We start from the raw sequence: 27,121 nt of genomic DNA, 5'->3' as shown, positions 1-27,121 counted from the left end.
CTGTCTCGAGAAACAAAACATATTTAATTTTCGTTGCCTGCCCACAATTTTCTATTCTTACCTCCATTTCCTAAGTGAGCTAGCTGGGTTCAGAGAAAGCAGTCAGCTTTCCCAGAGCTGACAGGGGATAAACTGGCATTCATGCCAACATGTTTGCTAACTGGGAATGAAGGCTGCAGCTAACCCAATATCTCTCTGCTTGCAGAAGCTGACTGGGGAAGTGGGCAGCCCTGACGTGATGTCCTCAGCGAGTGAAGATACTCCATTCCAGAGGAGGTCTACTTGACACATCTGGGAGGCCGCCGTCTGAAAGACTGCCACTCTGGTGGCGAAAGGAGTGATAGCTGCATTCTCCTGTGCCTACCACATAACCAAAAATGAAGGAGAACTACTGTTTACAAGCTGCCCTGGTGTGCCTGAGCATGCTATACCACAGCCAGGCGTTGGCCCTGGAGCGACGAAACCACCTGCGGCCCCCATTCCATGGACACCATGAGAAGGGCAAAGAGGGCCAGGTGCTGCAGCGCTCCAAGAGAGGCTGGGTCTGGAACCAGTTCTTTGTGATAGAAGAGTACACTGGGCCTGACCCTGTGCTTGTGGGCAGGGTAAGGTTGTTTGCATTCGATATTGATGTATCTGTACATGTTTATTATCAGATCAGTAGGACATCGCCAAGACAAATGCTAAGCAAAAATTAAAAACAGGCAATCAGACAAAAGCGAGACACAATAAGCCAAAAACTAACAAAAGCCAAGTTAGAAAGCACTAACGACTGGCTACCACTAAAAAAATTAATCATATTGTATAAATATCCTTTCAGCATCTTCCCCTCATTCATAGACTTAACCACATTGAGAACGCTTCTAATATTCACTTCTTACACCATAAGAACTCAATTAGTAGAAATTGCTTTGTAGTCTGTTGAAAGCAATACTGCCATAATTTACCGAGCCATTCTTCGGAATGGAGAAATTTCTTTGATTGTATCCTAACTCCAACTTGCCTGACCCCATTTGAATGTTCTCATGTCTCCCTGTGTCTTTTCATCGTAACTTTCTTTCCTGTTTTACCTCTGCCTGTCTCTTTAATCAGATTTCATTCTACTTTGTGTAAGGGATTTGATTACCTTTCAACCCCCAGGTCTTGGGGGTTCACACAAACACAAGGATATGAATGAGTGTGATTTTATCCTCATTGCCTTCTTGTATGGTTACACAACAGCTAGATTTGTACTTCTCCTTAGGTTGTGCATTTGCTATGCCACTCCATCAAAAATATAAATGTAGAGAGTCCAAATTACAGTTGTCAAACTGACCTTCTACTACTTATTAAGATACAATACGTGGCTCTTTTAGATGATACTGACATAAGTTATTAGGAGACAGACATTTTCACATACACAAATTGAATATGCACTGTGTGGAGAAGAGGTGATAGGCAGAGGATAAATCAGGTGAAAGCAATAACTGACCTCAAATAATCGAGGGAACGGAGTCATCCATGCATTCAATTAAAGAAGAAAGAAAAACTCCAGGTAGAATGAGAAGCGTCATAAAATTCAATTTAATCATTATGAATTTATGTCCTTAACACTTGTGAAAAAATAGAGGCAAGTACCTAGTAACTTCTAGCCTGAAAGTTAAGTAGAATTGGTTCAACATAGAGGAAGAAATGTAAGCACAGATGATAGAGACACACACCTCTGAACACCAAGGATGCCAATGAAGTTGTCTTACTTGTCCTTTTGTATGAAAACGGCAATCTGATTTTTAGACTCTGTGAAAGGGCATGATAATCTCCACATAATTTAGAACTGGGAATATGGTTTTTAGAAATATACTAAATAAATTTATTCATGTATACATAAAGTGGAAAATGCAAAGAGATAGTCTTGATAAAATGGAAATACAGGGAAATAATTGACAAGCAGGCTCCCTAGGCTGATGTGTGGTGCTAGTCTACAGGATGAGAAATGAAAAATATAGCCCAGAAAGGCCGGGCAAAATAGCTCGAACCATGTGCAAAACTGGGTAGGAATTGCTCTGGGAAAGTGACCTGTGCTTAGTCGCTGTCTTAGTGTGGGGCAGCATGTGTTGAGGCTTGAAGTTTGCAGAGAAGACAGGACTTAGTGAGTCAGATGAGTTTTCTTCTCTTTGGATCTAGCAAATGTTATATTACAAGGGAGAAGCACAGCAAAAAAGAAGGCAAGGGAAAACCTGGCATCAACCCCTGTCTGATCTTGAAAATTTAGGCTCATAAAAGAAGTCTTGGTAAGATAGAGTGTGTGTGTGTGTGTGTGTGTGTGTGTGTGTGTGTGTGTATGATGAGCAGCTGGATCTGGGAAATCTTTTCTTTTCCTTTTGAAATAGTGTTGAGATGGATCTCCCTTAAGTAGGAGGAATAGTTGACTTTTTCTCTAACAACCTTTGAATGGTGACATTCAAGGTTGAATGCTTTAAAATTCCCTGAAAAGGTAGAATTTGGCAAAGCAAAAAGACCTACAGTTTTCATGTCAAAAATTCAGCCCGTGCCATGCTGCTCTGTGCAAAGAGAGAAGTCATCAGTCTTGGGCGTCAGGAACTGGCTGTGCGTGCCTCGGCAACTGGACCCTTGATAGCTCTTGCTGTGTTCCCAAACCGCTTTTGTGGGGAACCTAATAAATAGTATTGTCAGTATAATGCATTATCTTTGTGAGAGAGTAAAACTAGTGAAGACTTAGCAGACTTTTAAGGGTTGGAGAGCGTGGAGACAAAGTAGAAACATGACGAACAGAATGCACAGCAAAATTTCAGGTATTTGTCTAATTATAAAATTCATCTCTTTTTTCTTATGTAATGCATGGAGACCCCGAGAAACTTTCAGTGGTTTGACATTGATATTTATTTCTTTGTTCCCCATTCATGGGGCTGAACCTCTAACTTTTGATATTTGTGAAGCAGAGGAATAAAAGGAAAACAACAGTCGTAGAGAGGTAGCAGAAGGGAGCACAGACCTTGAAGAAAACAGCACGAAGGTTGGGCAATTCTACTTGCCCACTAAAGTCCATCAAATAACTTCAGATAGTCAACCTCTTATGAAATATATCAGCACATCCCATTGAAATGATGGGTTGTTTTGACTAACAAGTTCTGAAGTAAACTCTGGTTGCGCTCCCTGCTCCAGAAGCTGTGGAGTCCACAACCTAAGTGGTCTTGTGTTCACCTCTGAGCTGAAATGTTTGCTATTTCACTAGAACACTGCAAATAAATTAGATATCTTTTGGGAAATTAAAATGACGCAAACATTTTAAAAAGTAGTATACTCAGCTTAGTTTTGTTTTTCTTTTGTGAACCTCATGCAAGCTGTGTAAGACATAGTTTGATAATAATAATAGAAATTCTGCTGAAATAAAAGAAAGTGATATTAGTATTCAAATTAAATCAATTAATATTAAATGATAATTAGTAATAGTTTCTGTTGTTGTGAATGCTATTTTTTGCTGAAATTCTATGTGAAACAGCTTTTTTAAATCTCTTAGATATTTTTCTAATACTATAAGACAATGTAAAGTAACATTTATATTTTTCCACAAGAGGAAATAATGAAGGCAAAGGAACTCAAAAATCATGAGGATTTAAAGGGAATGGAAGGAGTTTATTGCTGTGAGAAAATTAGTGAGGTCTGCTCTGAATCACAGAACAGAATTGAGTAGAGCTGGTAGCAAAGATGACTATCATAACCGTGGATTCTTGACATGTCAGTTTAAAAATTGTCTTTAGGCTCTCTGGAAAATGTGAAAAATCCAACCATATTGGAGGTTATTTCAAGGGTCTGAGGGCTACATGTCTACCCTCCTGTTACACCATCCTTTGTGGTCATAGGAGACTCTTCTAAGAAGATAAGAGACCCAGATGGTAGACCCTGACTATTAGGCAGATGATCTGTAGAAGTCTGATTATCTGAGTTGCCTGTAGTTGCAAAAACCTGGACAATATAAACATCTTTTGAGGAGGATCTCTGGAAGAAATGACAGTAATATCAAGCGGAATGTCATGAGGAATGTTTTTGAATCTTTATGGTGAATGAGTTACAGAAGTTGCAGTTAGAGGAAACCACAAGAATAGCATGTAATCTGTGGCCCAGTATTATGTGAAATGAACAGGAACACTTATGAATTTGTGGAGATCAGCTTATATATGTATAGACTTGAATAAATAGCTCATAAAAGAACTGGTAAAAAAAATGTGATTTCTAGTGAAAGAAAGTGAAGGAACAGTAGTAAAATTTGAGAGAAAGATACTCCATAAATCCATGCTTACATCTGCTCAAAGTATATGCATGTATTTCTTTCAAAATGTGTACATATATATTTTGTATGTATGCATATATACATAAAAGAAGAGAGTAAGTACATTAAATTTCAGAATTAAATATTTACTTATATTTTAGCCTCATCATTACCTAACTTGATGTCCTTGGTCATGGTAGTTATCTATGACTGGATTTTGACATTCAGAAAATGATGGTGAAAATGGCTTGCTCTCATGATATATGTATGAGTGTATGTATGTGCACATATATGTGCATGATGTAGCAATCAGCTTGTGAATTTTCATTGTGTTCCTTATGAAATTACAAGTCCTGTTTTCTCTTTTTCTAGCTTCATTCAGATATTGACTCTGGTGATGGGAACATTAAATACATTCTCTCAGGTGAAGGAGCCGGAACCATTTTTGTGATTGATGACAAATCAGGGAACATTCATGCCACAAAGACACTGGACCGAGAAGAGAGAGCCCAGTACACACTGATGGCTCAGGCAGTGGACAGGGACACCAACAGGCCACTGGAACCACCATCAGAATTTATTGTCAAGGTCCAGGACATTAATGACAACCCTCCGGAGTTTCTGCATGAAACCTATCATGCCAATGTGCCTGAGAGGTCCAATGTGGGTATGTAAGTTGGGGTCACTTGCTCCACTCCTAGCTGGTGTCTTTGCCGGTGGGCAGGCTGGTTCCTGTCCTCCAAGCTCAGAGCCAGAGCCTGTGTTGAATCTTTATTGCATCTTAACAGGGAAAAATTATTTAATCGGATATTTTCTTTTATTAAAAATAGCTATCTTTCTTACATAATGTATCCTGATTATGGTTTCTTCTTCCTCTACTCCTCCTAGTTTCACTCCTGCATCTCCTCCCATCTGGAGCCTCCCTCTTTCCATCTCTCAGTAGAAAACAAACTGCTAAGGGATATTGATTGAAGAAAACATAGAAAGATAAAACAAAAACTAATGCATTAGAATAGGACCAAAGAAACAAACAGAAGGGAAAGTGCCCAAGAAAAAGAGAGTACATGAAACAGATATAGATACAGAAACTTGGATTTTCAAATGTTCATAATAGACTTGGATGTTGTAAAGTCAAGAGATAGTAAGAGTCAATGGGGGAAGAATATGATTTAGTTTAGCAAATCCTGACTCAGAGTGTCAACTAAGTCATGTGGCACCACTTAACTTCTTTCTTTGTAGAATGGGAGTAACGATTTCCCATCTTCAAAGAGTATTGATGAAATGCATCCAGTCACTAGGGCATATTGATGTCCATTAAGTACCAGCAATGACAATGTTTGTTGCTTGTGGGATTTGTGTTAACTGATTGGGTCTATACCCTATCTTGTTTAACTTGGCCATGATTAAACTTTGCAAAGCAGTGGATCTAGTTACCCACGAATAAATGAGAAACAAAAGCAGAAACAGTTTGACCAATTTAACCAAGGTCGTTGTGCTACGTAGTTCATGCAGCATGCATCATCTCATGCAATACGCTTAAAAGACACACTGCTTTTTGCAAAGATGGAATTCTGATTGTTTCTTCAAGCAGTGGCCCTCAGGTATCACTTTCACTTGAATTTCCAAAATGTGCATGGTTATCAGCATGGTTATCATCTTTTGCGGCAGTCTGATCCGTTAAGCTTGAGTGAATCTAAAGACAACCAGAGACTTTTTGTTTTTCACTTTACAAATGAGAATAACAAGCAATGAATATGAGGATTAAGCTTACTCAAGAGAGTCAGCTGTGGCGTCGGAAGTTCAAGGTTCTTCCAGTCTCTGTGCGGAGCCTATTGTGCTCATTCATCTCTTCCCTCCTTCCCATCACCCATCACCTTTTCTTGTGTTGTCCGCTCCGCTGTTTATTCTACCCTCACATGCAAACTCTAAGGAGAAGCAGACTTGAGGAAGTGGGGCTAGCTAGGCATCCAAACTGATAACCCATTGGACTTATAGTTCTCTTCAGGGGACATTTTGTGTCTTGGGCAGTGCCCAGATTTTCTACTATACCACATGACAACTATTGTCTTTGTTGTCAGATGAATATGTGATCCTGGCTTCTTTGTATACCTTCATAAATTATCATTTTGTCAACTAGTCAATGATACAATGAGGTTCATGTTTACAATGATGGTTAAGTAAATATATAAAATAGAAAAAGTTGACAATTACTTAGAAAATTATAGAATTAAATGAAATCATAAAAGTAACTTTATTATTATTAATAAATAAATAAATAGTAACTTCTTTGAGCATGCCATGACATTTTTATGTTAATCTTCATTTTCGAGAATGTTTCCTGGCTTGTTAGGAGTAGTTAAAAAATGACAGTGGTATAAAAAAACTGATTTTGAAAAGAGAATTTGGAAGATTGGTATTTTTCTTGTATTTCTCATGGAAGTCACAGTAAACCCTGTGAAGTAGGGGATGGCTTTCTTTAAGCTGTCTAGAGGGGTTCTGTACCCTGACAGGAGGAACCCTACTTCTGCTGACAGAATCAGAGAAGGAACTTGGGTTTTACTATTGCTAGATCTGGATTAGACTCCTGACTCTGACCGTAAATAATTTTGAAAGAGATTTCAAAATGTCGTATCTCTCATACCAAATCTCCCCCAAGTAAAAAAGATGCAAAAATGTCTAGCGGAGGAATGTTGGCACATCATATGGAATTTAGTACAAACACTGCTTGGCACAGATAAACTGGATAATTGCTTCTTCTGTCTTCCCATCTTCTCTCTCTCTTCTCTGAACCTCAACATGCTATTGCCCAGATTTCTACTGTGACAATAGAGCTTTTAAAGAAAAAAAATAATTCCATCTTCTTATTATACCTGATTTCCCTTTCTTCTGACCTAGGAATTGTCTTTTAGATCTCATTGACTGTTCACTGATGGTTTCTATTGCATAGCTACCAGACCCAACAAAGATGATAAAATGCAATTTTTGAGTCAGTAAGGAACAGCATTCTATATAATATTTATATCCATAAATTAATTACAATTTAGTATTAGAAGTAACTTTATTATAGGCAAAACAACAATAAAATGATATATTTGTTGTTACAGATGGGAGAGTGCACTCTGTCCTTTCATGAAAAGCAATTAATTGTTAATTATATTTATTACACTCTCTGAGATTTTTATTTAATTATCTGATACATTGAATATTTCTATCACATAGTTCTAAAATATTTGACAATTATGTTTATATTATTATTTTAACTATCCACCCATACAGGAGGCACTGTGGTTATAGAAAGTTTAGTTTTAAATGATGATAATTAAAAGAAAAACAAAGAGGAGAATGAGAAAAAGGAAGAAGAAATTCAGGGGAGTGTTTTACTCTTGGGCTGTAGGAAATTAATATCATATTAACTAATCCTGGGCCTCTCTTCAGGATTTAATATTAAATTAAACCCTGTAAACACAAATGCAATTTGAAAAGTTTAGCGGGTGTTGCTAATTGCTTTGTTTCCCTTTTTAGGAACATCAGTAATCCAAGTGACAGCCTCCGATGCAGACGACCCCACTTATGGAAATAGTGCCAAGTTAGTGTACAGTATTCTTGAAGGACAACCTTACTTCTCAGTGGAGGCCCAAACAGGTAGAGTGGATTGCATTGTCATTGTGAGTCATGACACATTTTAAGTAAGGAGTCCATGCCTGTTCACTTCACTGCTTTGGTTTGAAAATTTATTAAAGTTGAGAGAAATATAAGGGACACTCTGGAGAGTTAGCATGAGGGCCAAAACGCCTATGTACATGTTGGGCATACAACTGAATGAAGCAAAGCCCAATTATTAGTGCCTCAGCTCATAATAATAAATATTTAATAATTCATCTTGTGAGTTGGAAGTGTCTTAAACTGTGGATTTATGAAAAGGACCCCAAAGCTGATTCAAAGAAGTTAACTTTCAAAGCATTCTTGGAAGACCTCTGGGTAAACTCAATACTGTCAGGTGTAATGGTTAATGTTCTTGTTGCAGGAAGATTCAGCACATTTCCAATCTCTCTTTTTGTGCAATAGGTTCCCAATGGATGATACAAAATAAAGAGTAAACCAACAAAGTGAACCAGTATACAATACAAACTCAAACTATGTTGCACTTCATTTATAACAATTGTGATTCTCCACAAGAGTAAACACTATAATTCAACAAAATTGCTCTTCCACAGAATGATAACAAGGACATTTTCTTTCTTCATAGTATGTTCTGTATTTTTGGAAGAGTTTCTCATACAATTTTCAGCTATTACATATTGTTTTCTAATTTTGTACTTTTTAAAAAATTTGCTTGATTAGTTCCTGCCTATATATGCATTAATTTACTTTTTACCACCTTGTTCTAAACAGCAACTTGAGGAGTTACAGTTTATGACTTCATAAAGTCATTTGCCATTAGTCTTTCAGTAGAGGAAGAATAAGGGATTCATCTAGATTTTTGGAGATGCTAAAAACTCCAATCTTTGCTTGAGGAAGCAAGGGTAGTAACTACTGTTTGAAAACCTACAAAACCATCTAACAGATGAAGAAAATGAGGTCTCAGGAGCTATTGAGGTCTCAGGAGGCTATTGCAAAGACACATGCTAACACTGGAGCTTGGGATAGCACAACAAAGACCAACAATTTCTCTTTGTTCTTTATATTTACGCTAAAAATACCACCTTATTCACTGAGTATAAACACTTCCATGTGATCCCTAGAGATGTCAGTAAGCATAGTTTTCATGGAAATCATGTTTCAATGTACAGGGGTCATAAATAATTAAACCATTAATTTATTATGTTTGTCAGTGACAGGTGCAAGCTTTGTTCATCTTCTAACTCATCATTTCACTTATTAAAAATTGATATTAGGATTTTAATGTACTGAATATAATTTATGACTCCTCCTTAAATTGTGCATGGATTGTAGAAATGTTTCTAATAATTTCATGTAGGACTAGATTCCTGAAGGCTTTTGCTAGAAGTCTGGAAGCATAGATTCAGTTATGGGGAGACATACAATAGGCATTTGTTATTTCAGTGTTCAGGAAGAGATTGCTCCTTGCATGCATAATGAAAAACAAAACTAATTAACATTATGTAATATTCTTATTATTTGCTTGAAAATACATACATGCTTTGGGCATGACTACTTTCTGTTATAATTGTCATGTTAAACTGACTTTTCTTTGAGCAAACAGATTCATTTATGTATCTTAACTACCCAGAATCTAAAATATTTTCCTTGTTGAAATTTTGTCATGAATGAAGATCTGTAATTTTGTATTGCTAACCTGGCAGGTATCATCAGAACAGCCCTTCCCAATATGGACAGAGAAGCCAAGGAGGAGTACCATGTGGTGATCCAGGCCAAGGACATGGGTGGACACATGGGCGGGCTCTCAGGGACAACCAAAGTGACGATCACTCTGACTGATGTCAATGACAATCCACCAAAGTTTCCACAGAGTAAGTAGTTGAGGTTGGTCTTTGCACTCCGATTTTACTCAGCTTTCACAAAGAAAAGTCTAGAAAACCAAGGACGATTTTCATCATTCTTGCAAAAAACTAAAACATGGTAACAATTTAATCACACACAAAACAAAGTTAAATGGTATAGAGATATTGAGGAGAAAAGAAGGCACTAAAAAATCTGTAACTCTGGAGACAAAAAAAAAATCTGTGTTTTCTGGTATTTTAATTACTAGGTTATTAGTCATGTAAGGTGGGAATTAATTAACCATTCTCTGTCGTGGTGTCCACATTACGATCCTACATGATATCTGTACATTGATCTGTTATTTATTGTTCCATAACAAACTGTCCCAAATCATGGCGATTTAAAAGAATATTTATCAGTGTGCTAACTTTTCAATTTATGCAGAGCTTAGGAGAGATTGCTGCTCCATTTTCATTCCAGCATCCACTGCTGACATCTCTCTGTGGCTGAAAAGCCCCACTTCTAAGATTACTTACAAGACTGGCACATTGAGATTGACTTTTGCTTCCTCTCCACATGAGCCTTCCTGTGGCTGAGTTCTGATCAGAAGAACTCCAAGACCACAGGAGCCATCTGTTTTGCCTTTTTTGAGCTGACTTCAGAAGTCACGTGGCTTTCTCACTGTACTCATAAACCTGCCAAAATTTCAGTGCAGTTCATCCAGACCTCAATTTTCAATGGAGGGACCATAAGATAATGTTAAAGAAGAGGCTTGTGGGATGAGAGATATTCATGTCTGTTTTTAGAAGATGACATTTTAGTATATAAGTAAAATATTATTGTTATTGTTTGGATTAACCCAGCTAGTGCTGATTCTTATGGCATCTGAAAAATTGGCAATAATTTTTAGCCACTGTTATTTTGATTATTGCACAAAACTTATGATATTGTTGAGGAAATATAAAGAAAAACAAAGGAATAAAAAGATGGCTCAATAGTTAAGAATATCTGCTGCTTTTTCAGAAGACCAATATTGGTGGGTCCCAAAAGGATCTGTTGCCCTCTTCTGGTCTCTGCCCAACCTGCACTCTTGTGCACAGAGCCACAAGACACAGATATATACATCTTTAAATTTGTATTTTTATTATTTTAAATTATGCACTCATGAGTATGCATATGAGGGCTAAGTGTATCTGTGAAAGTGCCCTCAGAAGCCAGAGCTGTCAGATTTCCATGGAGCCATAATTACAAGTGTGTTTAAGCTACTTGGTTTGGGTGCTAGGAACCAAACTCTGGTACACATAATGGGAAGCATAAACTCTTAACCATGAGCCATCTCTCCAGCACTAAATAAGCTAACTCTTTAGATAAAACTATGTTGAAATATTGAAGTTGATAATAGCCTCTAATTTCACCATCATTTAATTACTAGTCGCTGATATTATAAATATCTAACAAAAGCCTATGTTTTAAAGGTTAAAAAGTGACTTCTATGGAAGTACAATGAGTGGCCAAAGAAATTTCCAAAGCCAGACTTTAACACACATTTGTGTGTGTGCAAAGGTGAATACAGAGTTACAACATAATCATAATGACTCTGTGATTTCTAGTAATGGAAAAATAGTCACAATGAGAATCCTTTCCAATGGAGTCTCTTCCTGCAAAGGACTTGAGGTCAGCACCCATATCTGGTAGCTCACAATCTCCTGTGGCTCCAGATGCAGAGGACCTGACAGTCACTCTGGCCTGTGCAAGCACATCCCTACACACAAGACTTACACTAAAAGAGACACATGCACATACACATGAACAATCTTAAGAGTATAAATAAACCAAAAGGAAGGCAATCAAGGAGGACAATTAAGTAGGCCCCTTGGTTATTCAAAGGATTCCAAAGATAGCGATCTATAAAATAGAGATATCAAAGGAGTGGATTATGAGACACATTAGCTTTTGAGGATCCCAAAAGAGATGGGGGAAACTTGATCACCCTGAATAGATTGAAATTTATACAACTTTAAAAAGACTGAGGCTCATGCAACATTGTCAAAGTTGCATATTTCATTCTGTAAAATGGAAATGAAAGAGGGTAAACAGCATTATTTTTGGGTAGCCATTAATGTCCCTTCTTATAAGAAGTCATTAGATAATGATCTCTAAGGTTCCAGTATGAGTGTTTTTACAGCCATGGACTTGAATGGCATTCTGAGAAAAATCGCATGATAGCAGGTCTTCTAAACTTTTATAAACTTTTGTAATTTCTACAAAATGATACTCTGATTTTCCTTTAATGTGAAAGAAATGTAAGATTAAGTTGATAAATCAGTAAAATATAAGCGCAAAAGAAACAGAGCACTGCAAGGATAGATGTAGCCAACACCACTGGGCTGAGCCCTGAAAGTTAGGGTTCCACCACTCTTCAGTGTCTTAAACAGACGCCTTTTCAAAGTGTCACTCATACAATGGTGCTAGATCTCACTACTCTACTGAATATTGTCTGGTGGTTTCCTTAAGTGAAACAACACCTTGTCTATTTTCTTCAATGCCTTTTCAAACATCACCTACCTACTTTTGTTCCTGCAACAGAGGTCCAACTCTCACTTTTGTCCTTCCTATCCGGTCCACTTTCAGAATCTTCTCACCTGAGGTTCTCTGACATTGGTTGTTCCTGGCCCTGTGGCTTATTCTGCACTTATTCATACACGTGTCTTGCTTGGTTCCTTCAGTTGAGTGCAGATTTCTTCTAAAGGAAGCCTTCAATCCTTGCCTGTCCCAAGTTAATCCAGGTCTCCTTTTCACTTGTACATACTTAACAGTGATATGTGTTCAATGACATACATCTGCATAGAAAAAAATTATCTCACACTTCTGTTGGGACTAATTGAGTCCTGGCTTTCAGCTGCTCTCCCTGTCTAGAGCCTCCTAATTGAAGTTACTAGAAGCTGTGCCTAGCTTAGAGGATCAGAAGATGGGATTTTCACCTGTTGGCCATTGACTACAGGATATTTAAGCCTCCATGGTGCTATTAAAGAAGGGCTTTTGGTACCAGTGATTGAAGGTCTGTGTGTCGGTCTGTCTCTGCGTGTGTTTCTTCAACCTCTGGCCCCTTGCCTGAAGCTCGCAAATGGGGTCTATCTAGCACATAGAGCGCAGACCGGGGCCGTAGTGCGCAGCACACTTCCATATGCACATTCACTCATATACAGCATGGTCATACACTTAATTTCCTGCCTGCTTGTGTAACTTAAACACTCCTTCACACACACACCCATGCACCCTCTCCCACACACACACACTTTTTACCCTTTATCACTTACCATACACTATTTCTTAGCCTGTAGCATCACACTATGTATAGATACATTTTGTTTTCTTTCTCTTGTACCTCTCTTAAGGGAAGGATCATGATGCTCTTTTTACTACTGATGTTCAGAGCTAATGGAGTGTGTGATAGCCTTTACATTCTTGTTAAACATAAATATGAAATGTGGCATCATTTACATTTCTGATTACTATACATGTAAGTATGGAGAGAGTAGATTATCTAGAAGCTTCTAGAGAATTCCATGCTTGACTTAGTAGGAAGCATGTGGAGTAAGATGAAATAGAAATATAACAGTAAAATAAGGGATATTCTTGAAAGGTAATGTGGAGTGCTGGAAGCCTTTTAAAGATGGGGTCATCTTTTTTTCTGTTTCTGATTTCATGAGCAATTAACAGTGGTACAAGAAAACCTTGGAATTAATCCGTGGGATATCATGAAAAAGCAAAAGGAAGACTCAGCTGTTCACATATGTGGAGTCTTGCATAGTCCTCCATCACTCCTTTCCTTCCTCTATGGATCAGGTGACCCAATCACCTCACCCAGGACCCCAATATTGTTTTATCATCCTGTAAAGAAACACATTCTTCTAGCAAGCAGGTCATCTGGGACCCTCTTCCTAACCATCTGCTTCTCTTCTATGTTCTACCAATAGAAAGTTCATTTTTAAACCCTTGGAGAAATTTACTGGAATTCAATGAAATCTGAAGTCTTACAGCTGCCAAATAAAAAGGAAAATAAAAGTAGATGTCTTCTTCTTTCAGGCGTGTACCAGATGTCTATTTCAGAAGCAGCTGTCCCGGGGGAGGAAGTAGGAAGAGTGAAGGCTAAAGATCCAGACATTGGAGAAAATGGCTTAGTCACGTACAATATTGTTGATGGAGACGGCGCCGAACTGTTTGAAATCACAACGGACTATGAGACACAGGAAGGTGTGGTGAAGCTGAAAAAGGTAGGTTAGAGGAGTCAGACATGCCAGTCAGGTGATCTGTGTTACCCAAGCAACCTGCAGAAGACAGGGGACTGATGGGTAAGAAATGCACTTATGAAAGACTGAGGGATGACCTCCTCAATTTGCAGCCGAGGACTGAACTTGAAGGAGATAAGAGAAGTCTTTTTCGTACAGATACTGTGAAAGGTGCCGGCAAAATAGCAGATTATACCCATCTGAAGTGGCTGACTTGTTCTCCTGTGTTTTGATAAAATTATTGGGTAGGAGAAAAGTCGACTTGATAACCCTGGATTCTGGAAAGTCACTCTAATTTCCTGGAGGTTTGCCCACCTAACTCAACTAATTCAGGCTGTACAGTGATATTTTAAACATCCCTAGTTCAATGGACCGTGGGATGCGCCATTAAATTTTAACCAATCTCCCTTCCTCTTTTCCTTCCTGAACTTGAAGCAATAATAACGATTCTTCCTCCTTATTCACTTAAACCACCAACAGAAACAAAACATATCTCTTCTCTGGATTGATTAAACACTAGAGCTTACTGCTTCCTTTGGCTTGGTTTTATATAAATCTCATATCTACTCAATACTGATTATTGGGCAGCTATAGCCCACCTCTCATTCATTTTTAACACAAGCATGTCATATGAAATAGATTGTTCCAATGTTCAATAATCCCTCAACTTAATTTTGAAATTGAGACTCAGACAAACTCAGTGACAGTCGCGTGAATACACGCAGAATTCAAATATAGGCGGCATGGGAGCAGTGTCTCTCTTAAGACATTTTGGAAGTAACTGAGCCAGAAAGTCAGATAAGATTCACTATGAAGTGAAGAAACAATTACAGTGCATTCTAAAGCAGTTCCCTCCTGATTTACCACTTGAGAAATCAACACCTCTTCATCATCGCAGTGCATGGAGCATTAAATGTGAATTGGCTGAGGGTATTACCTTGGTTTTAAGAAAGCATTCGTTTGCTACTTGGTTTTATAGCATGAATGTTAAGTTTCTTGGTGTGAAAGAAAAGATTGCTTGGTAACATTGAGAAAAAAATTAAATTGAAGAGTCAATAAAGAAACTAGTAGCCGGAGAGGAAGAGAAGGGGGCCCTAGGAGACATTTTCAGCAGGGAGAACATGGGTGACTGACCTTTCCCTGGGACACAATGCATATTGGGTAGGTGAAAATATGCAGGGGACAGAAAACTAAGAAAAGAAGGTGGCTGTACTGAGACAGCAATAAACTCTCAGGTGGGAACTAAGATAGAGCTCAAATATTTGCATCAGTTGCCACTCCTGACTATGAATTTCATGACCAAAGACGTCTATCAGCCATGAGAGGACGGAGAGCTTTTCTTTCTGGTGCCTCTTTAAAAAAAAAAAAAAAAAAGTAGCGTTGTGAGCTGTGTGTAGCTGTCAACTTTCTTCGTTAATTAATATTACTATCGCCCCTGCATGAAACTGACACGCGAACGTTGACACCAGCGATTCCTGTCTCCCATCCTTTGCTGTTCAAGTAATTGGATGGTTGGTTATGTGAAGGTTGTCACCTGTTTGGAGTGTATTCAGGGCATAAACACACACTGTTCTCTAAGATCCTGAAACATTTAAATCACTCCCATGAAACTCATACATGGCAAATGAGCTCTCTGCATATGATTAATCTGTGCACTTTCCCCCAATTCACTGTTTATTATAGGCAGCGGGATAAGCTTTCACAGAGCACTGACATTTAGATTTAAAACAATGTAGGCTGTTATTTCATTTGGGAGAGAAGATTTACCTTAATTGGCACCACAAAATTCCAAATGCCCACCAGGAAAAAGCAATCAAATGTGAAATTAGTAGACTAAAAATATGAGTCCTTTTGGAAGACATATAATACAAGATTATAAAGACACGTGGAAAGATCAAAGAAATAGTTTTGCATTTTAAAGATTTTCTTTAATATGGCATTTTTATTCACTTCTTGATTCACTTGTTTATTTTCTACTGAGTTAATCAGTTCTAATTATTTGTCCGTCAGGCTTTGGTAAAAGCTGGGAATCTAAAATTTAAGAGATTGACTGCTAGCCACAGGGAATCACAGATTAACAGGAGAGTTCAGTGAAAATCTGGTTATGATGAAAAGAGTTTCCTCAGCCCTGACAATATTGATATTTTAGACTTGATGAATCTTGGTTGTAGAAGAATGTTCTATACAATGCAGGGTACTTACAGATCCTGGAGCTCTTCATATATAGGTTAATGGGTATATACTTTCCATCACCACACTGTGTGAATAATGGTTGAAAATATTGTCCTAGTCCTTACCAAATACCTCTGGAGTGACTGGGAGCAAAATCAGTCCTTATCTGAAAACTCAATTATGCTAAAATGTGTGCTTCCATCTCTATGGGTCAGGAATGGCTCCAAGTCGAATGCATCGTGAGTTGATTCCTGACAGTCGAACGTTGCTTTCCCTGATTGACAAGGAGGAAATAAGGCAGGAACAGAGATCAGGAAAGACTGGTTTCAAAGAAAATGGGACTGAAAGTCATTTAGTCCTTAGAATGGAATGACACTGTAGGACCAGTTGAAAATCTGTTGTTGTGATTAAAAGGAGAAATTTCAGACAGCTGAAGACAGCATAAAACTAATGAAGGAGAAGATGCTTGAGGATTTGGGGAGCTACCGCCAGTCATGTTTGGAAGGAAGGGAATGTATTTTAGGACTACTGCTCATACCATCAAGACCACATGGCAAAATCATTCTTAGCTATCTGACAGACTTCAAAGATTTGTTTTTAAAATTCTTTCCAAAATAATGCAAGATCTCTGATGCAGGTTCAGAGTTTCATGGCAAAGAAGAAGAAAAAAAAAACTATTCTGAGTGTTTAACCCCTCTTTGTGCAGTTGTATGCAGAACAATGTAAAATACAGATCAGCCTTTAGGTGGTTTGGTGCTGCTAGGAAGAAAAATCCACTCATTTGACAGTGCCTTTGGTCAGGTGGAAATTCCACCCACTTGAAACAAACGCCTGCACAGCATCTAAACTGTTCATTTAAAACGAAATAAACCTATGAGGTAGTGTGTGAACAGCAATAGACGATATTTGAAGCATTCCTTGTTCTAATCAATGTTATGTCTGTTTTTAAATTTTTCTTTGGTCTGTGTATTTGTACACATAGCTGTGGATATATAACATTTGCTTGCTTCCAGTCACAGGGTGATCTGATTTGTTAACTTAATGTCACGTCGTAAACACTTTACATGCTGTTATATAACACACATAATCATTTTTAATGACAACATTACATCCCATTCTATCTATGGACTGTGATTTCCTTAATAAAATCTCACAGTTGGATTTTCTGTGCTATCTGTGCATTTCTCCAGATTAGATATAACCTTCTATTGTAGCCAACAAATATTATGCATTTTCAATATTGTTTATTTGTATTTTTTGTTGAATAAATCCCTCAGGGAGAATTTTCAGAGGTAAGGATTAGTAAGCTGGGGTGGGCATTAAGGATTTTATGGCTTATGCAGTGTGTTACCTCATTTAGTTTTATTTCAACTATTCATAGTGTGAGTATAAATGTCCACATGGGGGAACTACCTCAAATCCTGTTTGGAAGGAGAAAGGAAAATTATTGTAAGTAAATGCTTAAATGTTATCCAGTCATTAACCCTGCTGCTCATTGAGAAAAATGAATGGAGCATGTGACTATATGGTGCAGCCATTCCTAGTTATAGAGAGACAAAAATCAATAAGTTTTAATAGATTCCTTGAAGCTGCTTCCTCTTCAGTAGGAAAGGAGAGCTATGAGACTACACACCACTATTTGGGACTCTTGAGTAGGCCTTCACAAGGCATTGACGTTGGGCTAGCTTCCAGAGTACTTAGCAGGTTCTCACAAGAGTGGAAAAGCTGTTCTAGACAAACCGTTGAAATTCCTGGAGATCAAAGCATAGAATGATCTAGATGAAACCAGTTGGTTAGAGTGCAGCATGACCACATGCTGCTCAAGATAAACAGGGTTTTCTAGTGCTAACCCGTCTCTCGGTTTTAGGCATATACCTCCATCAAGTTCAAAAAGGTTTTGCTCTAGGGATATTAGCAGACAGAAATTTCACCTTTTCTGATTACACATCACCTGATCTCAGAATGATCATATTCCAATGTGTGATTCAGTCTAGTCATTACAGAGATTTCTGAGAAATTGCCGCAGCTTTGTATTGACAATCTATAAAGATAATTTATTTCTGCTTCTCAATGCACTAACAAGGATCTAGGAGTTGTTGGGTCCTATCTGGGAAGACAGACTGTTGGAGAATTAGAGAACATGTTAGGCAGTAGGAAAAAGGAGTGATCCTTGATTGCACGGAGATGGAGGTGGAAGGTAACAGAATCAAGGATGTTTAAGATGCTTAAGTTTTCTGAAATGATGATGGTCTTGGGTCTGGAGCAGTGCAGAACTAGGTCAGTCGAAGCTTTGTGATTGTATGTCCATGCAGTATAAGTGTTTACTAGACAAATGACAACTGCATAGAAGGCAGATGCCAGCCTTAAAAGATCAAGCTTATTACAAATATTTGTTAGCTCTGCCTCATTGGCATACTGCTTAGAAAGATGTTTCTCAGAGTCTACGGCTTATATTGTGCCATAATTTTGTTTTTCACCTTCACCACTCTTTGCATTTCTTATCCAGAAGTAAAGGGCACTCGCCATCAATCTCCCTGTGACTGTGTCTATTCAAATGCTGCCTTCAAGTTCATTTGCTTACTTGTGCAAAAATTTGCGCTACTTATACTTGTTGTTCTATAAATGAACCAATTTGTCATTTATGTGTTCTGACCAAAAGGCAGGACTGTCTTCAGTGTCAATTATTTTTCCCTAAGAAAAGGCACCCTAATACTGAATGAACTCAGAACAAAGCTATGATATTACCTTTCACCTAGAAAGCGGTGAACATCTTTTTAAAGGAAGATTGGGGAGCACAACAGACACATTAGAAAAAAAAAACTAGCTCTGAGATGTTCAGGAAGACAAAATTATGTCACTATGTATGTAGGACTGGAGACTTTTCTCAGTGTTTAGAGCACTTGCTGCACAAAGACTAGGCATGTAGATATGCATTCAGATGCTCTGAACCAATAAGAAAAATGGGTTAGTGGAATAGTCTGCTTGCAATTCTACTGCTATAAAAGAAGAGACAGGGGATCTTGGAGCAGGCTAGCTAGCTACACTAGTGGTGTAGTGTAAGTGAGCTCTGAGTTCAGTTGAGCGATCTTTTATGCATGTGCATGTATAAAGTGGAAGAAGGTGGAGGAAGATTTTTCATGTCAGCCTGAAAGCCATGAACACACAATTAAAAATTAAAAAAAGAGAAAAAGTAAATAAGTGTTAATTAACAGTTCCACCTACCAAAATATGTCTATAAACTATGATAAATAATTGAATGTATGTGCTGGTAAGACCGCAGCCTTTGGGAAATGTAATCTAGTCAAAATGTAACCGAAGAAATGAAGCTATCAGTATGAAGAAGCTAGGATATTGTGTGTTTATGTAAAAGACAGTATGAGGCAGTTGTTAAACAAGATGTACCTTTGTCTTTGGGCTAAGAAATAATATGTCCTCTTATTATCAGACTTGTAGCACTTCACAGACTGGTCACCAAATGGCTATTATCTGCCTTCTTGGTGTAGAGAATGAGGTTGACGTTATGTATGTTCCACCTTTGTATTTGCCTTGTTCTTTGCATCATGAACACCGTGCATCATGTTTCAGCAAATGATTGTTCTGATTTTCTGACCATGTGGATATTTAATTAGCATAGATTTTTCCTCTCTTTGAGAAGCTGTTTGCTTCACTCAGTGAACCAATCAGGTCTTTATCTTTCCAAGAACTGGTTCTCAATCTTCTCTTCATTCTTACCAGCCTGTAGATTTTGAAACCAAAAGAGCATATAGCTTGAAGGTAGAGGCCGCCAATGTACATATTGATCCGAAGTTCATCAGCAATGGACCTTTCAAGGACACTGTGACGGTCAAGATTGCAGTAGAAGATGCTGATGAGCCTCCCATGTTCTTGGCCCCAAGTTATATCCATGAAGTCCAAGAAAATGCAGCTGCTGGCACTGTGGTTGGGAGAGTACATGCCAAAGACCCGGATGCTGCCAACAGTCCAATAAGGTACACATAGCTCTATCTTAAGAACATATACAGGAAACTTTAGAGTCAGAAAGTTTGGGGAGAGTCTTACAGGCACCATAACATCCCATCTCAAAGCCGTATCAAGGTTCAATTGATTTCAAATTAAGTTATGATTTACCAGATATGAGTCCATTTCTTTTCTGCTACTATCTTTTTGACTAGGCTTCAAGCTACTTTAGTTAGTTCTTTCTGAAATACATTCCTAATGTATACTAGCTGATTTAACCATTAGCCAGGCCTACGTGCTTTCTGAAACTGGGATACAGTATCAATAACTACCATGAAATAATTATAGCCATTATTTTTATTAATTTCTCCTTAAGCATCACCGGCTTTCATAGGTGTGATAAATGCATGATCCAATTTATCTTCTGAACACGCTTCAAAGGTCACAAACAGAATGACCATCACATGATTGTATTTCTGACACTTAACAAAAGTATGCTGCATCTACATCTCCTTCCCACCATTAACTAGCCTTATCGAGTCATGAGCCTGATGGCCAAGAGGCCATTGTAATGTGGAGACTGAGGGGGGATTTGAACCATAGAGGAAAGTCATTCGTAGAGAGCGAATGTGAAGTTGTGTGAATTCCAGTTCCACAGAATTGTCCTTTCCATAGCTGCCCCTCTATTTTATTTCTTCCATCTGCCTCCTCAGGATCTCTCTGCCTCCAGGCTCCCAGACAGCATAGTGTTATTAATCCTGTAGCCAAAATAACTGCTATAAAAGGCACATTCAAATATCATAGGATTGAAAAACAACAAAACTCTTCCTTCCCACCCTTACATGCTCTGTCCTCCAACTGAAGTCTCGGCTTTCCAAGGTGCAGTGTTGTGATTATTTCTATCTCAAGTGGGGCTGGCTGTGTTAGTCTCATCATCTGAGCTTCAAATCCAGACTCCTTGTTCTCTTATCCGTCCCTTTCTCTCTCTTTACTCAAATCCATCCTTTCCTCCTTTCCTTCATTGCTTGTTTCCCTATGAAAAATTTCCATTTCATAAAGTATAGTATACATCCTTTCAAAGCACACTAGTATTTAGTTTCGTTCAAGTAATATAAATGCTACATGGGATAGTTGAGAACTGGATTTTTCCAATTAGTACCTTTTAGATAATCAATACCATTGTAGATTATACTTAAAATTATTTTTTATTTCCAAATAATATTTCACTGTATGAATACACAGATTCTTGTTTATTTACATGTCACTTGTATGGGCATTCATGTCACTTTAAGTGTTGGATTTTACAGATACAGCTTCTGATTACACTGGTCCACAGATCTTTGCATACATGTAAGGCCTTTCTCTTGGCTATATAACTAGAATTAGAATTGGTTAATCACATAGCAACTGTGTGTTTAAATTTCTGAGCAGCTGCCAAGTTTTTTTTTCCACACAATACCTGCAACATTTTCCAATAGTGTCAGCAGTGTAGCTTACATGTTTTGATTCTAGACACATTAATAAATTCCAAACCACATGTCATATTTGTTTCACTGATAGGTACTAGTAGGAAGTAGTATGTCATAAAGACACTTAGTAGCAGTCTGCATCTTCTAGAAGAAATAGAAACACCTGTTTAAATCCTTTTCCCATTATATAATTGCATTAACCATTATTTTGTTGACATTCCTTTATCCCATGTCCAAAAATGAAAAAGGAAATCACAACAGGAGAGAAGATTATGTATTGCATTTTAGAATATTATTACTGATGAGAGATACCATTTTTGAATGCTTTCTTAGAATCAAAGCAATATGTTTAAGGCAGCTTTTCTGAATCTTCATATATCACGTTGAGAGTGTAACTGCTTTAGAAGTCAGTTGATGGAAATACTGTGCTCATCGTGATAATATGACTTGCTTAAGCTCACATGACCAGTTTGGATACTGGATTCTAACCCAGATCTATTTTAACTTCCATCTACTCTCTTAGATATAGGCAATTGGTAATAAAGGTGTTTCTTCAGAAACATCTGACTATTCTGTTCTTTTGGTAAAAGAATCTTCCTTTGTAATGACAGGAGACCTTTCCTGTGCCTCTAACTGCTTTAAGATATCAATAGTTATGACTCTATACAAGTTACTTTTGACCTAGAATACCAAGGCATGTTGGGGACTTTTTAGAAAAACCACAGTATAAAGACACATAGAGCAATTACCTATTTCCCCTGCACTTTATTACTTCCAGGGATCCAAATCTGCAATCCATTTATTTGGATCATGTTTTCAGTGGTAGCTGTTCCATGCATGCAGGCAATTTGCAAGTCTATTAATTACCCACATATTCCCAATAACCAAGTAGAGCCAAGATCCTACCCTAACCATGTGCATATACAACACACTTTATTGACTGAACCATCTCACAGAAATCACCAGAACTCTGAGCCTCTTTCGTATTTAGATCTCTCTTCTCAGATTCTATATAGCATTTAAGACATTTTTGGTTAGGATTTTGTTTTTTGTTTGTTTGTTTATTTTTTCTTTTTTAACTGAAATTCTCTCTCTCCTTGCTTTCTTTCACATTCACTCCTTCCTGCCTGCTAATTAGTGTCTTATTTAAGTATTCAATTACCTTTCAAGCATTGCAGGTTCCCTAAGGTTCAGTGTTTGACTTTGGAGTCTCTCTGTATCCACTCCCCTGGAGGATTTTCACTCATGCGCTATGATTGAATTGTGTTGGTCTCTCACATTCTTTGTGTATAGTCTGATTTTTCTTTTGATTCTAACTGTGAATTTACGAGAGTAAATGTTGTTAATTTTTATCCTTTATTGGTTTTTCTTCACTGGCTTATTTATTCTTCCTTACGATATTTGCGGGCAGAGATAGGCATATAGGTCAGTGATAGAGAGCTTGGCAAGCATCAACAGTGCTGTGACTTCTGGTTTCAGTGCTGTAGAAACACAACAGTGTGTTTGCTGTGCCTTATTTAAAATTAGAAAGAGGGGCACAGGTGCATCTTAGTAAAGTACTTACACTTGGGAAGCATGGTGATCTGAGACTGATCCCAAGAATCCACATGAGAATGCTGGTTATGGTGGATCACACTTGTAATTCTGCTACTGCTGAAGAGGAGACCAGTGGATCCTGGGGGATTTCTGGTCATGAGCCTAGCTGACTTGAAGCGCTCAATGCTGGTGACAGACTCTGTCCCCTAACATGTAGCATGCAGTTCTTGAATACCAATAGCTAAGGTTTTTCTGCAGCCTCTAAATGCATATATACATGTAAGTATCTTCCTCTAGGCACATGTATCTCTATATACACAAAGGCAATACCAGCACCAGCACTAGCACCAGCCTCCTCATCTCACTCAAGCAGCTAATTATCTCTGCCTTTCAGAGAAATTAAACCTTTACTCTCTTAACATTGCAACCTATTCCTAGTTGAACTTCAACCTCTATTACCTGCTAAATTAACTTAATTTTGTGTCTTCCAACAGCTCCCTCTCAGAGAGTTAGGCCAGAAACGTTGAAAACTCTCCTAACCATCCCAGATATTTATATCTTGACTGACTCCTACTGCTATTCCTCTCATCACATAGTTTTCAGCCCCCCCGGAATTTCAGTAACTATTTCTGCTATTTTGAAAACTACATCAAATTCTGAAATTTTCTCTCTCTCTCTCTCTGGATCTTTCTTTTTCTGTAATATCTGAATGATCACTCTGATTTCATTTGTTTGCTTTTTTTTTTTTTTTTTTTTTTTGCTTAAAGGTCTTCCATAGTTTACCATTGGCTTCATGATGGAGGTTACCCTCTGATATTCAAAAACTTTCATATTTTCTCCTCAATACAACAACAGCAGGAGCAAAAACTAAAATAGCAGCTCCTTTGGGTTCCATTGATTAATGTGGGTGAGGTATGAGGATGCTTCTTTTAATTCTCACATATAATATCAAGTTAGGGACAATTGCGATTCTAGTGTAAAGATAAATATGCTGAAGTTAAGTAATTTTGTAAATGGTGACTGCTCATTCGTTTCCCAACTGCTCAGACCCATACAATCACATAAAAACTATATTAACTGCAACACTGTTCAGCCAAAAGTTCAGACATATTCCTAGCTAGCTCTCAAATCTTGAATTAACACATTTCTATTAATCTAGGTGACAGCCCAAGGCTGTGGCTACTGGTAAGGATCCAGCGTCTGTCTCCTTAGGCAGCTACATGGCCTCTTACTGACTCCACCTACTTTCTCTCTATATCTCTGTTTGGATTTCCCACTTGGCTTTGCTCTGCTAAGCCATTGACCTGAAACAGCTTTATTCACTAGCCAATAAAAGCAACACATGCACAGAAGGACTTCCACGTCATAATTTTAAGTGACTTTCTTGAAATATTTTTATTTAGATTATGTGCAGTGGGGCATGACTCGATCTAAGATTTTGCAAAATCTAGATCCGTGGACCATTTTTATGTCTTTAAAATTATGTCTTGCCCGTTCTTCTGCCTTATTGTACATGTGCCATCAGGTTACTTAAATAGGAAGCTGCATTATGTCAGGAAACATGTCTTCTGTTATTGTACATAAAATTATCTGCTGAGGGCTCAGTTGTAGAGCTTTAACTGGCTTTGATGAAATGCAAGACCAAGTTGAAGTCCACCTCCAGGAAAAAGGAAAACTACTCATTTTTCATAAGGAGCCATAGAATCAAAGTTCATCAGGCCTGACCTCATGTATTGAATATTATAAAGTGCTGGTCCATGAGATAGGAAGATCTTTCTGGCAACATTGCTTCCTCTGAGACGAGACATATACCATTTGCAAATCCCTTCCTGTAGAATTTTAGTAGAGTAGGCTCTTTGATATCCTGAATCCTTGCTAACTCTGATATTCTTATATTTTTAAGCACCACTGATGACTTAAAACACACATACTCTGTACATCCCACACCTGATCATACCTGAATAAAGACTTCTTTATAACATTCTGAGACTCCTTTTGTGTTTGTCTGAAAGAGACAAATTCTGAGTGAGTAGGATTTGATAAAACCTTTGTACTTTACTGTGAAGCTCAGCACAACCAGGAAGAGGATGACTTATAGGTAACTGCTGAGCCTTGTTTGTGTTTGCACCTTGGAATTCAGAACCAAATTACCTCTTGGTCTCTATAGTTATCTAAACAAAACAAAACAAAAACCATGCAAAATATAACAAATTCTTTAAATGTGGAACATACCGATGTATAGAGCTATAAGTGATCTTTAATGATGAATTTAGACAAACTTGAAGCTATTAAATATTTCATATGCCAAAATTTGGCAAAGGTTTGATACATTTGTGACTTTCTGAGTATTTGGGAGTGATGCAAACTCACTCCCCAAATGCAGTTTCATAAATATTCAGACGGTGGGTGATCATAGTAAATATGGAGAAATATGCAACACATTATTATACTTCTCAATCAAATATGCTAAACAGCATTTTCATTCATTGTACCAAATAAAGAATTCCAATGTACCAAAATGATTTCTATAAAATATTCATGTGTAAAGTTTGAAAAATAAATTTGATTAAAAAGAAAACATAAGTCATGAAATCAGTTGAAAAAAAGTTGCTTTAAATATAAAATGGAGAAAATATGCAAATATTAAACTGCTCTGAATGTCTTGGTCTAATTGCCTCATTTGCATTCTGCTTAGGTATTCAATTGATCGTCATACTGACCTCGACAGGTTTTTCACAATTAATCCAGAGGATGGTTTTATTAAAACCACAAAACCTCTAGATAGAGAGGAAACTGCCTGGCTCAACATCTCTGTCTTTGCAGCAGAAATTCGTAAGTATTTTCATGAGGACTTTGATTTGCCATTACTAAATATTAATTCTTCTGACTCCAGTCTATAAAACAAAATTGCTGAGATTTTTTTGCTTGTTTGTTTTGTTTCAGACTTCTTACTCTGTTTATTGAAATTATAGTTTATCTCACAGAATATTTCTTTTTTTAATATTTATTTATTTATTATATATACAATATTCTTTCTACATGTATGCCTGCAGGCCAGAAGAGGGCACCAGACCTCATTACAGATGGTTGTGAGCCACCATGTGGTTGCCGGGAATTGAACTCAGGACCTCTGGAAGAGCAGGCAATGCTCTTAACCGCTGAGCCATCGCTCCAGCCCCCTCACAGAATATTTCTTGAATACCTTTCCCATTCTTTTACTGCTCTCAGTCCTTCACCTCCCCTCCCACTGGGATCTACACCCACTCATTAGAAAATGAGTGGGCTTCTAAGGGATAATATTAAAATAAAATATAGTAAGATAAGACAAATAGTAGGTCACCTGAATTGAACCAAACAAACAGATCAACAGAAGAGAAAGAGTCCCAGAGAAGGCAACAGGTATCTACTAGTTCACACACTCAGGAATCCCATAAAATCACCAAACTGGAAGTCATAATAAATTCAGACCCCTGTAGTGCAGGCCTAATGCAGACCTTGGCAGTCTTTTGGATGCTGTATCAATCTCTTTGAGTTCATGTGAACTTTCAGGTTGATTTAGAGGGCTTCATTGTCTTGATGCCTTCCAACCCCTCTGTTTCTTACACTTGCTTCTGCCTCTTCTTCTGCAGGGTTCCCTGAGACTTGAAGGGATGGATTTGATGCAGACATACCTTTTAGGGATCAATATCCCAAGGTCTCTCACTCTCTACACAATGCCTGACTGTGGGTCTCTGTCCCTTCTGCTGCAGGACAAAATTTCTCTCATGATGGTTGAGCAAGGCACTGATCTAGGACATGGCAAAATGTCATTAGGAGTCATTTTGCTTTTACATTTATTTTCTTCCTTTCTTCCTTCCTTCCTTCCTTCCTTCCTTCCTTCCTTCCTTCCCACCTTCTTTCATTCCTTTTTAGAACAGTAGTATTTGATTTTATCCTAGCTCACTCGGGTTGTTTTTGTTGTTATTATT

At 37.8% G+C, this 27,121-nt stretch overlaps 1 protein-coding gene across 2 annotated transcripts in view; it reads left to right on the top strand.

Annotated features, from left to right (window-relative positions):
• Nucleotides 1-27,121, top strand: part of Cdh11 (cadherin 11) — a 152,750-nt gene that overhangs the window by 106,516 nt on the left and 19,113 nt on the right. For both annotated transcript variants that reach the window (XM_050144286.1, XM_050144284.1), the window contains 7 exons: nucleotides 206-605; nucleotides 4,640-4,934; nucleotides 7,790-7,909; nucleotides 9,592-9,759; nucleotides 13,817-14,004; nucleotides 19,927-20,180; nucleotides 25,849-25,985. In XM_050144286.1, the coding sequence (XP_050000243.1) occupies nucleotides 378-605; nucleotides 4,640-4,934; nucleotides 7,790-7,909; nucleotides 9,592-9,759; nucleotides 13,817-14,004; nucleotides 19,927-20,180; nucleotides 25,849-25,985 (1,390 nt within the window). In that variant the 5' untranslated portion in view covers nucleotides 206-377. The remainder of the gene's footprint in view (nucleotides 1-205; nucleotides 606-4,639; nucleotides 4,935-7,789; nucleotides 7,910-9,591; nucleotides 9,760-13,816; nucleotides 14,005-19,926; nucleotides 20,181-25,848; nucleotides 25,986-27,121) is intronic.

The sequence above is a fragment of the Alexandromys fortis genome, unplaced genomic scaffold, assembly GCF_014885135.2.
Source record: "Alexandromys fortis isolate MF-2015 unplaced genomic scaffold, M_Fortis_MF-2015_v1.1 scaffold_1, whole genome shotgun sequence".
Taxonomy (NCBI): domain Eukaryota; kingdom Metazoa; phylum Chordata; class Mammalia; order Rodentia; family Cricetidae; genus Alexandromys; species Alexandromys fortis.
Note: the sequence above shows the minus strand (reverse complement) of the source record. Positions and strands in the feature narration are given on the sequence as shown.